Source organism: Ceratotherium simum, chromosome 9 (genome assembly GCF_057802395.1).
Source record: "Ceratotherium simum simum isolate JZ-2026a chromosome 9, ASM5780239v1, whole genome shotgun sequence".
Classification (NCBI taxonomy): Eukaryota; Metazoa; Chordata; class Mammalia; order Perissodactyla; family Rhinocerotidae; genus Ceratotherium; species Ceratotherium simum.
Window position 1 is genome coordinate 46492907 of NC_141908.1, and position 15975 is coordinate 46508881.

Sequence of the window (15975 nt, forward strand, 5' to 3'; positions counted from 1 at the left end):
TTAGTAAAAATGGGCAACATTACTGAAACACAATGCAAAATTCAAGAAATTAGAAAAGCCACCCTTAAATGCTTAAGACATCAAATCAACCAACCAACATGTATTAATTGAATGCCTATTCTATGCTCAGCAGTATGCCAAGCAAGACAAAATGAGACAGGAGCCCTGTGATCAACGAGTTAACAAAAATAGATGATGAACACACAGTGAAACTGTTACCAACAATGCAAAACAAAATAACTAAGATTATATGACAGATTAAATAAATAAAAAAGAAATAAAAATAATAAACCAAAAACCTGATATATGTAAGGTGAAGTCGTAAAATCTGCATACTCTAGAAAAGAAAGAAATTTGTAAATATAAATGACAAAAAAAACAAGCAAAATGTACATATAAAGGTTCATAGCCCTAGAATTACCGGTGCTAAAATTCTCCCATATAGAGAAAACTACTGGTGAGTTAAACTAGAGTTAGGACTGGGAGTCTTTTAGTGGTATGAACACCTTAGATGTAACTGATTCTGCTAGTTGTGTGATATGTGAATTCAGTTAAGACCTTGGGACCTCTGTTTCCTCACCTGCACAATGAGAGCAATCTTTTCAAATTTATTGTTCTAATTATAAAAATACAGTATATTTATATATATATAAATATAGATAGTACTGTTCTCAGTTAAAACAAAGATGAAGTTTATCTTTAACACTTCCATTATTTCTGCTTTTCAGCATTTTCCACTGCTATGGATCACCAGTGCCTCTTGCCACTGTAATTTTCCTGCATGGTGACTACTGTAGCATTTATCACTCTCCAGATTTTCATAATTATTCCGTCTTTCAAAACCTACTTGTCTTCTTACACTTCAGCTCTGGTCCATATTTGAGAGCAAATGTGTGAAATACTAACCTGTTAAGTAAGAGCATTGTGCTCCCTCATTTTTGTACTATATCAAGCAGGCTCTTAAGACATTTCTATATGGTGAAACATTAAGGATCTCTGACTACCTTTGAGATTGTCTAGAGCAGGGGCTGGCAAACATTTTCATAAATACTTTTGGGCTTTGAGGGCTATATGATCTCTGTCGCAACTATTCAATTCTGCCACTGTAGCAATAGATCATACATAAACAAACTGGCGTGGCTGAGATCCAATAAAACCCTTTACAAAACAGGCAGCCAGCCTGCACGCTTTGGTTTGTTGACCCCTGGTCCAGAGCAACAGTTATTACCCAGGGATCCACGGACCTGTAGAGGTTCCATGCAGGCATGAAATTATATGGAAAACATTATGGGTATGATTTCCTGATGGAGAGATGAGATTTCATGAGATTCTTATAGTGTACATGACACTAAAAGGGTTAGGAAGAACAGGATTAGTGAATAAAGTTCAAAGTGGTCAACTCTTATTCAAGCCTACTTTTTCATCCTCATTTCTGCTCACCTCCCCACGGTGCTTATTGCCTAGGCCCACTGATCCTTCTGGTCATGCTCAAAAATGCCTTGCACACTCAACTCTGTGCTTCTCTCTACCATGTAGCATCTCTGCCTGAAATGCCTACCTGCCTGTGATTTAGGGCCCACTCTTTTGTCATGGGTCTAGGGTTACCTCCTTGTGAAGCCTTCCCAGACTTCCCCAGGCAGCCAGTCCCACCTCTACGTTCCTGTAGGGCTGTGTGCTTACTATGTTATAGCAGATGTCACAGAATAACTACTGTTCCACCCTCTGTCTCTCCATGACCGTAGTCCCTACTCGGTCTTAGGGGACTGGGGTCTATTCACCATTGTACTCTTTTTATAGCACAGGAGCTGACACGTAGTTGGTGTTTTAAATGTTTGCTGAAAGAATGTGAGCAGTGATTGGTCTCAAGGGAGATGGGTACATATTGCTCCAATGAGAAGCCATTTGGGAAAGTCAATAATCTCAAGAGCCTCAAGACTCAAAGGAAGCTAACTACAAAATGCCTCAAATCACTACTTCATTTATTCTTCAAAACCAACCCTGCAGTGTAAAGAAACATCTCCTTTAAAAAAAAATGCAACACAAATGTTTGCTTTTATTACATAACTCTATTTGAGAACGTAGTGAAAGCTTCCCCACCCACTCACCCAAGCAACCAAACCCGATCCTTGATCCTTGTCAGTGTCTGTGTTAATCCCCAAATATTGATATTTAAAAATTACTCCTTGCTTAGCATTGCCCTGCTCCAAACTCCTCTTTTAAAAACGTAGAGCTCACCCTCCAGTACCTTCCCCCTAAAGGATAGCCCCTTAAGTGCCTAGGATCTCAGTGTGAAGGAGTTTTTCAGATCCTTTCTTCTCTGATTATGGCCAGAAGGAAACCACAGGATATCTGGAAGTGGGGAGGGAAGCATCTCCTTTTTGCACGGTTAATAAATGTAACTAAATAGATATATTTGCCCCTCAAGTATATTAAAACATTCTCCTGCATCCAATTCACCTGTATTATAGATAAAGAACAAAGAGCAAACAGGGTAAATAATGGGCTGGCTTAACCACTGAGGAAGTAGTTTTGTAGGGAAAAGTATATTCTTTATTCATGAAAATGCAGTATATGGTCTGCTCGAGCTCAGGGATCAGTCATAAGTTCTGGATAGACTGTAACATTCCAAGTTAATGTCAATGAATTCCAATACCATCTTTCTGTATAAAATGTAACTTTTTAATTCTTATGTGATAAAAACTACTTGAATTTTACTCATGAAAAATTTTTTTTCTATAATCATGATCTCTCATAGACATGAGAGCCATTATGCACAGGATACTTTAAGCAGTAGTCATAATTAGGTTAGTAGGGATAATAATGAAGAGTCTGCTAGACTAAAAGATCTCTAATATCCACCTGAGGCTTTAGATTTCTGAGCCCCATCCCAGACTTTATGATTCAGTAGGTCTTGGGTGGGGTCTGGGAATTTGCATTTCTAATAAATTTTCAGATGATGCTGATAGCTGGTCAGTAGACCACACTTAGAGAAGCAGTGAGCTAGACTAATCTGCTTGTTAAATTGTTCAGAGACTACAGGTAGAGAGGCAGTCAGAGAAATAAATAAGTAAAATACAGTATAAGAAGGATTTTATGTGTCTGAATACAGAGGAAGGATGCCCAATTCTGCCTGGTGGTGGACAGACAAGGCAGATTTAAATTGAGGCTTAAAAGATGGGTAGGTGTTTGTCTGCTATATTGATGAGTTAGGGTTGAGACAGGGCAGGGAGAAGCATTCTTGGCCAAGAGAACAATGGAGGCATGAGAAAGCAGGTATAAATCTGGAGAAGAAGAAATTTGAGGAGAGTAGCAACAACGGAGGATATGGGCTAATTAGAGAAAATAAGGTCACTGTCCTCCATGTATTTTATAAACAAGTTGCTGGTTTAATATAGCCCTTAAAGCTAGGTTGCTGGTGGTAATTATTTATCTCACCTTGTTTGTCTCTGCAAAATGAATCCCTTTTCAGGTACTATGCAGCCTAGTGAAAATTAAGTAAGTTCTCAGAGCTTTGGCTTTCTCCAATATAATTTGGGGACAATTCCACTTTCATTGAAACATTTATTTTAAGGATGAAATTAAAAGCAATGGCTGATGCTACTTCACTTCCCTGTCTTTTCTTATGCCCCCTATCCAGGGTCATTCCTTAAAAAATATTATTTTAACACCTGATCAAGGCAAGACCTTGATGACTTGTATATGAGAGATGTTGTCAGCACTAATAGTGTTCCCTTCACTTTAATTTCCTAGCACAGGGAAGATTTTCATTTAAGAAGGGAAAAGTAACGTATTTGGATCACTGTCTAACAATATTATATAAACGAGGCATTACTGGAATTGATTTACTCTTTGTTAAACAACATGCACTGAAATACTGTGTGTATATGCACATGTATACACACTTATATACATAAGCAGTCCAATATATGTGTACATGTATGTATAGGTACATGTGTGTGTAAATATAAACAGTCCATAATTTCTATATACCCATTTTTTCACACTTTATCCTCCACTTAAAAAATAAAAATATTATATTAGAAAGTTTAGTATTTTCTTACCCTCATTCCTTCAAATCTAGATAAAGCTCTTAGAGGTCTTAAAGCTCTAAGTGTTCGGAGGGATTTAATGGGGCCGAGGTCTGAGTAGCCAAGAGTGTTTGCAACTAAAGTCACCAAAGAAACCTACAAAAAATAAAATTTTCATTAATAATTTCGATGAAATAAAGCATTAAGAAGAAAAGTCAATTTCAAAGATCACTAAGAACAGCTCAAGAAGAACAATTGATTTTATATATTAAGTTATCTAGTCATTGCCTTAAAAATGGGTAAGATGGATGCTTTTGTAAGGAAATAGATTCAAAGGAAGGTTAACCAAAATAGAAAGCTACTTCTGATATCTGAATAAAAATCACACGTGATTTTCACACTTTTGTAATCAATGGTTACGTATTTGCTTAATTCTGAATATTTAATTAGAGCAACTATCAAAATTTCAATTGAAATAAAACCCAGAGCATAACAAAGTGTGCAATTCTGCAGCTAAGTCATAAGAGGTTGGCATTTACTCAACCAAATTTAAATCCTAGTATAAACCTTGTTCAAAAGAATTTTGAAGATTCATGATTTTGAGATGGGGCTAATTCCCCACAAGACTGTTCTGCCTTACGATTTCTCAGAATTGGCACCAAAGATTTACCTAGTAATAATCAGTGGGAGAAAAATCTCAATTGTATTGAAGAGAGCATGAGAATCTCTAGATGATCTCACTGGCTTCACAATCAACATAGACATACAGAACTTCATCTTGTTAGACAGACCTGCCACAATTACCACACCAGTCCCCAGCAAAAGTTTGTGTTCTTATCATAAATCATCTCAGAAGAAAGAACATAGACAGAAATAAAATCAATACACATTTTGGCAATAGAGCAATGAGCTCCTCAATGACTTTAGATCTGGATGTGGAAATGCATTCAGTCTCTGAATAAATTCCATTTAAAATATCCATTTATTTTACACTGTGTGTAGCAAGAGACAATGTCTAAGACCAATGTCCAGAAGGCAGCTCTTCATTACAAATTAAGCAATGACTAAAAGATTCAAGTTCTCCAGGGAAGGGTAGGAACACTCGAGAGTCAACTTCCTTATATTTAACTATTGACAGAGTAGAAAAATTCATTGTTCACAAGTTCACTGCTGCTACTATTAGAGATTAGTAAACTGATCTATGAATCAGGATGTGTTGTAGTGTTTTTCTTCTCATGTAGTTACTTTCAAATGTCTCACTAAATGCAACATTGTTTCTTTTTAAGTCCTCAGGCTATATATCCAGCAAAACTAATTGTCCCTCATATCATTCTTAAATGCACCCAATCATTCAGGTCTATTATTTTCCACTTAAGTATACTTAAAAAAATAAGTATACTTCTTAAACAGAATAACAAGTGTTATCTTTTATCCATTTATTTATTTTTATCTTCTTTTTTATCAGGAAAAAATAAAGTTTGAAAATGTCTGTCATAATTTGAATAGCCCCTAAGGAAATGGTAGACCTGATCTCCAAACCACTGTTAGCTGTTATGATATTGAATATAATAGATGCATATTATTGAGAAAACTACAGCATAGTCTGTAACTGAGAATATATATGCATATATATATAATCTCTCTGCATACATATGCATATACACGATATATGCCCATACTGATGACTAATGCTCAATCAAGTAAGTTTCAAATATCAAGAAGCCTACAGAAATCAAATAAGTCCATCCTCTGAATGTCACATCAGATCAGTGGTTCTAAAACCTGAATACATACCAGAATATTGGAGGGCTTGTTACAACAGTTGGTTGGGTACCAACACCAGAGTTCCTGATTCAGTAGATCTTGAGTGGGTCCTGAGAATTGTACCCCTAACAAATTCCCACTTACATATTTACGTATAGAAATATTTACTTACCTTTTTTCAAAATCTTAAATAATATTTCAAATTGAAGCTATATACCTCCCTGAGTTCAGCATATTACATACTCCTAAATACTGAGAATCACCAATTCAGATTTTCAAATCAAAATAACTTCTATTAAATAGCCATATCTCTTTCTTAACTTAAATTCAATTCTACTTGTAACTTTTACTTCTTAAGCTCATTGATGAAAATAACGATATTTGGGATAATATTTTTAAAGATTTTTGAATATCTTAAATATTTTATAATAACTTTTAAAAGATCCAATCATATTTAAAGGTTAAGAGAAAAGAAATAACCTACATTTCTTCTATTATCTCTTTTTATTTTGGTTAGCCTTTCTTTAAAACTATTATATCACAAAAGCACCCCTTTCCATCTTACCATTTATTTTTCTAGGCAGTAACTAGGTAACATACATATAAAAGATGAATCAAAAAACAATCAAACAATATGAATCATTAATATAAGGTATCAAAAATTAGAGTTCTCACAGAGAAAGCCCGAGAGAACATATGACATGTAATGCATGGCTATACCTTGGGAAAAAATTTGTTTTGCACACCACCTATATAGAAAAGAAAAATATTTTTTAAATATTTTATATATTGAGCTGTTAAAAAAGAGTTTACTGAGTTTTAGACAATGGTTGCGAAATTGAACTTTTGAGTAGATATGACTAGTTTAGGTTCAATTTTGCAGTCAGATTTTGCTATTTATAGGCATGCTTACTTGTAATTTTGATATCTATGAATGACACTGTATTAATTTGTTTTTCTGAAAAGTCTGATGATGTAAACTCTTGGTTAAATATTTAGAGCACTTGTTGGTACCATAAAACTTTACATGTTGCCCTCTAATTCCAGACATCAGATGGAAAACAAATCTCTAAAAACTATGATTGATTATAGGATGTTCCTTCCCTAACCACAACAACACGATTTTTGAAAATCTAGTAGAATTAGTAAAAAAGTGAAGAACATAAATCATTCTGAGAAAAATAAGATTGGGAGATTGAGGTCATGAATTAATTTAAGAAAGCCTTTTAAAATAATATAAAATATCATATATAATACTATTATATATGATATATTGATAAATTACATAATTAAATTATAAAATAAAATAATTAGAGTGAATTATTACTTCTAAATAAGAATGAATTCATAATAATAGGTCTGGTACCATTAATTTCTATTTGAGATGCCTTGATATCACAAGCTATTTTAGGATTCTCTTTCCTGACTACTTCAACAAGATGCCTAAAAAATATTTTTGCTTTGTTAAAAATAATGCATACACTGAAGCATTCTTATTATATTTTCAACAGTTTTCTGAATTTATTATTTGAAATTATTAATGCCTATTTCTCTGCTCCACTGCCACTCTAGAGATGAAGGGTAAACTAGATGTTTGAGATGGGGACAAGATTTGTGACTCATTTTAGTTTTCCCTATTACTGTGACTGAGATAAATATTTTGAAATTCCATGCCTTCCCTTCTCCTTAACACAGAGTTATTTAGCTTCAGCACTATCATTTTTACATAACTTTCAGCTAACATATCGAACAACTTGATATACCCCTTCCTCTTTTATTTTCTAATTTTATATTGTAAAAAAATCAATATTTTAATCTGTGCCTCTGCTCTTTTCCATTCCCACCCCTCACCTCCTAGTTTTTCATTTTATTCTCATTTCCAACAGAAATGCTATTCAAATCATGTATATATATATATAAATTACATCTTCTCTGATTGCAGAAAACACATGCAAGAGTAAATAACATATATTACAATGATACAGAAAAGAATTTACATTTGTTGAAGAATTTATCTTTTGATATTCATCTCAAATATATTTCTACTGGCTGTATTAATATTTCTAAAAAGTAAAGCTGTAGTCTGAAAGTACAAAAACCTAACCAAAATTTAAATATGATGATATACAACATTAGCGAAGGTTTTTCAGAACACTTATTTGTAAGAATAAATCTTCTTTTAAAATTTACTTAATGCACCTACATCAACAATTAAGAAATCCAGCCAACACCAGGCATTGGTGAAATACGTTTTATAACCATATGCCACCCATTTTAGAAGCATTTCCAGAATGAAGATGTAAGTGAATATCTTGTCAGCATACTCCAGGATAATCTTAATGGTCTTTTTCTTTTCAATATATATATCTTCAAAAGCCTGTGAAAATAATATTCAAATTTCAATTCATGTATGACTTAAAGTTTAGGATTCATGACAAAAACAGGAAATAAAATTCTGATGGAGAAACCACCAAAATATAATACTATTGAGGCCAGCTGACTTTCTTCTGGTTTACAGCTACTGTGCAACACTTAATTCTAGTCTTCTCATCAGTGCATGCCCCTGGTTACCAGAGGTCAAGAGAAAAAGAGTGCAAAAGAATTAAATTATTTATAATTCTCTAAAAGAACCATAATCTCTGACACTTGCTGGGATTTCCACTCATCTGACTCTCGTTTTATCCACCTTCGAATTAGATAAGTCTTGATAATTTAAGACATGATTCCAGGGTCTGCCTCTCTTATGCATCTTGCTCACTCTGCACTCTCCTTTGACTGAGCAGTAGGATTTGGAGCCTCTCCTTCAGCTCTTACGTGCTTGTGCATTCCCAGTGCTCAGCACTGTGTCAAGAACACAGCAGGGGGCAAGGGAAGGTTTGCTACATAAATGAGTGCCATAGCTTATTAGGGCTATAGAACACAGAGGATGATTTCTTTCTTTGAATTTTGTACCAATATGGCATCATTCATTAAAAGCTTCAGCTCTACAAATGACTGTTATGTTTGTTCCACGATTGTGGCACCTTCTAGCACTCTCCAAGAACTTTTAGTGAGTAACAGATGATGATACTGTGGTCATAGCCACAAGTTCCTTGGGAAATAATTAAGTGGACTTAAAGAATTGGGCTCATTGAAGACTTTGAAAATGACTGCTGAGCTAAACAGGTCTAAAGTATTAGAATTTTCTCTTTCAAGTTTGAACACTATTCTCACCTTGTTGAAGAAAATGAAAGCAAAAAGGACCTGCATCCTTAGTGGGTACCATTATACCACCTGTCCACAGCCATGGGCTTATGCCATTCGTATTTTTCTTATTCCAAGTTCTTCTGTCAATACTTTAAAAATGATCCTCAGCACTTTTGGCAAATTGCTGGTATCAGTATCGAAGAAAACAGAAGTTGGGAGAGACAATGGACAGACCTACCAAGATGCTAAAAGAAGGTTCCAGCAGTTGGCAGAAGTTCTGAAAGTCAATGGAACTGAAGTGCAGAAACTGACGTCCAGCTCTCAGGACTTTCCTGCCTCCCTTCTCCGAGTTCTGGAGTAATCAGGCAAGCCACCTGAACAGAAACTCTGGCAATGCCTCAGTCCTTACAATGCAAGGATAAGGAAGGGGCTTGATCACAAAGAAGAGGGCTGTTCTGGAACTGAAGTGCAGAGCAGAACCCATAGCAAGTCTTGATGCTGAGAAGCAAATACTCTATCTGAGTACACCTTGCTCTGACTAGTCCCAGAACCTGAAACGGGATCCAGCCTGCAGCGCTCCTACCTTCTAGAACTAATTTTGTGGATGTGGGAGCAAGGAGGCAAGAAGGTTATTATGTGAGCTCTACCTGATTTGGGGCACAGGCTTTACTGTTACTTATCTCAGTTACCACTCATTTGTTTCTACCTGGTGAGTACTTCCCGTTCTGAGGAGCCACAATACAGTGAAAAGTTACAGTGCCTTTGACTTCAGACTTCAGTTGTTATGGCTCTGTTATTTACTAGCTTTGGGACATCAAGCAACTTTTCAAACTCTGTACCCAGCTTCCTCATTGGTAAAATAGGCAAAACCCTGTAATCTCACAGGATTGTTTGAAAATTAAGGGATAAAACCCATATAAAAATCTTGAAACACAATAAATATGTACTAAATTAGAGCTATTTATTTATTTTATTATTAATTAAGGTATTATTAATTCATTCAAGTATTTTTAAAATCTAGCTCAATTGGAAAAATCCTTGAGTAAAAACATCAGTGTCTTGAAATACCTTTCCCTTTTCTTCCCCACATGATTCATCTGAATTTCAGTTTTGGCAGCACACTTCCCCCAAAATGTCATCTTTCTTTTTAGACCTTTTGAACAAAGGATTACTCTAAACTTTTCTTTAATTTTTTGTAATCTCCTTCCTGAAAGTCTCAGTCACGTATGTAACTTAGCATGATTCACCAACTTCCTTAGTTATTAGGTATACAAGATAATGTAGACACAGTCAAGATTCCTAGCTGCATTGTACCAGGTATGTAGAGTAGCACTTTCTTATTACATCTTCTGTTTTTGAGAGAGGAGACTTGTTGGGGGAGGCAATCCACCGTGGGCCCTGAGCATCCTTGCACGTTCTTGTTTGAGTATGCCAAGAATGCAAGGCCCTGACTGCTCATTTCTCAGGGCTGTTTTTGCGACAAGCAACCTTGAAGGATAAGGTAGTTTCCTTCTGGAACAAAAAGCAAGGTTGCTTACCGTTTGCTATAAAAGGTGGGGTTCCCTAAGCTCAGTGCTCCTCAGCTGTGATGCTAACCCACTGGGTGTGCAATGTTCATTTAGGTCCCTATTATGCCCCCTCCGACTTGGGGACCAGGGGAACCAATGCAAACATGTTGCTTTCTATGCCAAGAGTAATAAAGTCCTTTGTCTCTGACTTGGAAGTTTCATATCTTCTACCAGCATCCATGAAACAGTTAACTTATTATAAGTAGAGCAAAATCAAATTCCAGATCCGTGAAGATTGTCTATGAGGCAATATATAAAGTTCTTGAATATTCTGTTTTTAGTATAATGGAATTTCCAGTGGCATCTCTAGCTGGAACTGGGCTTCTAATGGCTCATCTCTTTTAGTGTCAGCAGGAAAGAAAAACAAATAAGAAAAGGCTGAGGGAGCTTGTAACTCTCCCAGATCCCTTTCAATCCTGATAGTAGGTGCTGGGTATAAGCACAAAAAATGAGAAACTTGTCCCATTCAGACCCTAGAACTACAGTCTATTTTCCCTTATAATAGCATGCAAGATGCTCCAGGAGCTGACACTGCCTATCTTTGTCCCAGGATCTCCGGCCACCACCTCCTTCCTGTATTTGCTCTTCCTTCCACGATACTTTCTACAGTTTGATAACTTTTAATTTCCTGAATATCTCATGCTGTTTTATGCTTCATTCCCCTCAGCCCACCTTCCTGACTAGAAAATTCCTTATTCATCTTTTTAGATCTTGCAAAACATCATCTACCCTTCTGAAACCCCAAGCAGACAATTGTTCTTGCTCCAAAGCTTAATCATGTATATACTTCACTTAGAAACACATCCCCATTCTGTAATCACTTGTGCCTCTCTCTTCCCTAATGCTCTCTGAGCTCCTTGAGAAAAGTACCTGGATCTTTTCCATCTTTGCATTCTGGGCAGCAAGAATAATCCCTGGCACGTAGTAGTGCTTAGTAAATATTTACTGAGCTAAACTAAAATTTTGTCCTTGGTACTAACCATAGGGATGAATTCTTAGGTAAAACAATTTACCATGATATTTTTATCTTCCAACTCATTTATTAAAAATATTGACTTATTGACTTAATCAATTTAACGCCTTAGGTGTCAGATCACTTACCAAAGCACCACTGCTGAGCAGGATCATGAGAACAATGAAGCTTTCAAACCAACTGTGTTCGACGATCCTGTAGCAGGTTTTCCTGATGTTCCACCAGATTTTTCCTTTCCCTGATTCTATGTTAACTTGGCAGCAAGGGAGCCTCCGTACACAACCTGGCAAGCAAGACGTGCATATAAAATCTTGATATTCAGGATAAATAAAATATTTAAAATACATCATTTAATTGCTCCCTATGATAGTTCCTCAACCAAATAATTTCTAACACTTATACCTGAAGCTTCAAATAGATTCAACTTGGATGCTGTCTCCTCTCATTTCCTCTCTCGATGGTGTCTTCTTAATACTTGTCAGCAATTTCTAACTTGGGAGGTATTCTTATTTTCTGCACTTCCCTGATTTCTCATCAATCTCCTCTACAGTGTTTAAACCACTCATTACTTTTTATTATTGAAATCCTAGTACAATCCTAATCCTGATACACAATAAGCACTAAATAATTACTTGATGAATGAATGAACTAAAATCTCCAGACAAAAATGCACTTCAGAGCTTTATTTGCTGAAAGGTAAAGTTTCCTTGATGTAGATCTAGTCCACAATTTGGCGCTGGTTCAACTCCTCTATTAAAAACCCTTTGAGAAACACTATTCTAAGTAATATTAAGAAAACTAGTTGAAGTTCCCATTATCAAGTTCAAAAGAAACAGATCCTGATTAGAAAATGTAGATGAAACTGTTTCAGGTACTCTAAGTTAGAAAGAAATCTGACTTTGGAATCCTAAACGTAAAACACACCACTATAAAAAATTGAAGAACATCTTATTTAAAATTTTTTAGGTTTACTCATTCACATCTCCATCAGACATTTATTATCTTCTTTGTACTCAGCTGTGTACATAGTTTCCTCTTCTCTGGGATCTATTTTTGGTTTTAGTTAGGCAGCTAGATATAGAGATAAATGACTATAACCGGATAAGGCAACTAAAATGACAGATATGCAGGGGTTATTTTAGTAGCATGGAAAAAGGCCACCTAACCTGGCTTGTTTGTTGAGAAGGCGAGGTCAGAGGAGGCTTTCTGGAAGAGGTAGAGCCTGAATTAAGTCAAAGTATTAGCCAAAAAGAGTTTGGGTGGAATTCCAGGCCAAGAGGTAGCAAAATTTATTGTGAACAGGAATTAAAAGCAGTTCAGAATTATGATGAAGGTAAAGTGTACACAAAAGGCAGGGGTGAGAGATAAGGTTAGAGAAATTGGTCAGATTATGGAAAGCATTTTCCCTCACCTTAAGGAGTTTGGTCTATGTCTTATAGACAAAGAGGAGTAAGTGAAGGGTTGTAAAATGAGAATGATATAGGCAGATTGCAATTTCAATAGATTCCTCCAACAGTTGTGTGGAGGATAAGTTGCAAGAGGAGAAAAACGAGGGGTAGAGGTAAAGAAAGACCTAGAGCCAGAAAACCATTTAGGGTTCTGGTTTGGTATCCCTAACAAGAAGGATAGATTAGGGCAACTCTAGCTAGGAACCAGAGCAACAACAGACTCAAGATATATTCGGCAGGTAAAAACAGCAGGATTTGGTGACTGATTGGATAAAGGATGTAAGAGAAAGGGTGGAGCCCAGGACAATTGGGTGGATGTCAGCAATGAAATGAAGACCAAAGGAGCAAGAGTTACTTGGGAGGTAATGAGTTTGAGATGCCAGTGAAACTTCTAAATACAGATACCTGTAGATATTTTGAGGTGTGAATCTGAAGCTCAGGGGAAAAGCGCGGGCTAGAAAAGAATATGTGGAAATCATTAGCACAGATGTGTCCCCTGAGATCAGGACAGTTGTTGAAGTCACACAAAAAAAGTATTTAGGGTGAGGAGAGCAAAGAGTCAAGTCTGGAACATTCTAGAACAGCAATATTAAGGGACAGAATTCAGTGGCATGCTGGAGCCAGCTCATACTGGCTCTTAATTACTCATTAAATTATTAGGAAATTTTGCTAGCCTGTTTTTAAGTGCAGCCATTATCAAAAATTAAATTATATAAACTTAAAATTATAACTTACTTTAAAAAAGGTAATAAATAATAAAAACATATCACTCTCTAATCATTTTACTATTATCTATGCTCTTGAGTATATTTATATATTCTGAATGGTGGAAAAATGTTATACTATTGGGCTACTGTGCATCTCTTCCCAACTCCACAGTCAATGAAGTCACATCAGTAGTTTGAAATCAGCCATAGTGGGAATCTTTACACTACAAAAGTCATCAAATGCTATAAATCAGGGCTTATTGATATTCTAGACTAGACTTAAGAAAGTGATGGAGGAAATGTTAATACAACAGTAAAAGTTTGTAGCCATACACTGGGAATAGCACAAAAAATTGAAGAAATATTCTTTCATTATTCAAATTCTATTATCTGATTCAGCCAAGATTTGCTCACGTCACTGATGAATGTGTGAATGAGTGAAGTTCCGACACGTAGCTTCTTTGTTTCACTTTCACCTAACTGATTAACATAAATGAAAACACCAACCAACCTTCAGGTTAAAACTATACTAGTTCATCAATTGCAATCATTAGTTGTCTATAAGTACAAAATTTTGGCAAAACTCAACAAAAGCATTCTGTGGGAATCAGTTAGCTATATGAAATGTACAATAAAAAATGTTCATGTTATTATTTGTAAATTGTGCACCATATATCCTTTATATCAGTGACATTTCTAATAAACTGATGTATGTACGTATAGTTTCTTTTTCTTTGAGAAGTGGTTCTTATACATCACCTGCACACCACTGGAATGGGTGGAAGAAGAGAAAACCTTGAAGGAGAAGAGGCAGAGAAAGAGTGGGCGAGAGGTACAACAGGCTGCAGTAAGAGAGAACTCAGGTGTAAAATGTTTCGTGAAGGACCGGTGAACACAGCTATGACCAAGAGAGGCTCAGAAAGATAATGACTGAAAACTTCATTTTTAAATTAAAAAAAATTTAAAGTTGATTAAAATATAAACAACCAGAATTACTTTGAAGAAGAGGAAGAATTTAAAAAGAACTATAGTTAATTCCTCTGTTAAAAAATTTTACATGAAAAACCTCATTCGGAGGGAGGGTAGGAGGTGGGAAAGCACTTTTTAGATACTTGTTTCAGAAGTTTGTAAGTTAAGCGCTTTAAAAAATAATTTCCTTCTCTATAAAACAATATATTTCATAGAAAATATTGAGCTTATCAAGTAATAACTTCAGATAATCATAAACTGTATGTCCTGAAACAACAAAACTAGAATTCTCTTGATGAACTATGGTTTTTTGACAATGTCTTGTTAAGGCTTCTTTCACGATTCTGAAGAGAAATTAGTTCCTTGATCCAGTTAATAGGAGGTATCTCCTAGCACTTTAATTTCCAGCTCTATAGAAATGTTGCAAGCTAGGTTTTTTCCGCAAAGTCTCTGGTAGTTTTGCTCTCATGTATATTTTATGTGTTCCTATCCTTTCTCTCTGGAAGCTTCTAAGTTCCCAGAAGGCTAAAACTCTGTCTGTTAGGGCTTTTCTTTCTGTTTACAATACTTGCTATAGTCCTTACTGCAGTCCTACATGGCTATGGATAGTTGATTTAAAACAGACGTAATCATCTTCCCAAAAAAGAGTTCTAAAATCTTTTAAGCAGTTAGTCATTATCTGAAAGGTTGCATCTCTGTGAATTCTAGAATTTACACAAAGATTGGATGAAAAAGAAAAAAAAAAAAAAACAAGATGAATGGAAAATATACACATGGCTTCATTTATTCAATGTTAATTATGATTAACATGACCTCAGATCTGACAGAATTTATCCTCACTGTACTTAAAATAATTACCTTATATCTCAAAATGCATTTAGTAAAGAGAGAGTATTTTATAAAATGATATGGAAAAATAGTAAAAGAGTAGGGCAAAAAGTTGACTCCCCGATAATCTCTTTCAGGGCAAAAGAAAACCTCAGAACGAATGGAAATGTTTAAGATCAAATTATTTTTTTATATTAACTTAATGCTTGAGACTTTAGAATTCATCTCAAATTTAAAAACAAAGATCTCATGTAGAACAGAATCTATCTGCCTCAAGTACAATTGCCAGAAGGGAGAGTTATCCCTTTGGTTAAGATTTTACTATGTGGGATTTATTTTTGTCAGTCTTAAAGTTGGAGAGATATATTATTCCTATGATTGGGGCAAGAAAAGGCACTATACATTCCAATTAGAAAAGTGAGTAAACTTTTTATTTGAGATGACGGATCATAAATATTGCCCTCAGGATTCAGCACACCTCAGAGAATTTCTCTTATTTTGAGG

The 15975-nt window shown here is 35.4% G+C and overlaps 1 protein-coding gene across 4 annotated transcripts in view; it reads right to left on the reverse strand.

Annotated features, from left to right (window-relative positions):
- The window catches only part of SCN9A (sodium voltage-gated channel alpha subunit 9), a 164904-nt gene that overhangs the window by 16902 nt on the left and 132027 nt on the right, over positions 1-15975 (reverse strand). For all 4 annotated transcript variants that reach the window (XM_004428235.3, XM_004428233.3, XM_087435336.1 and 1 more), the window contains 3 exons: positions 11648-11802; positions 7996-8169; positions 4062-4184 (listed from right to left, as the gene is read on the reverse strand). In XM_004428235.3, coding sequence (XP_004428292.1) covers positions 4062-4184; positions 7996-8169; positions 11648-11802 — 452 coding nt within the window. The remainder of the gene's footprint in view (positions 1-4061; positions 4185-7995; positions 8170-11647; positions 11803-15975) is intronic.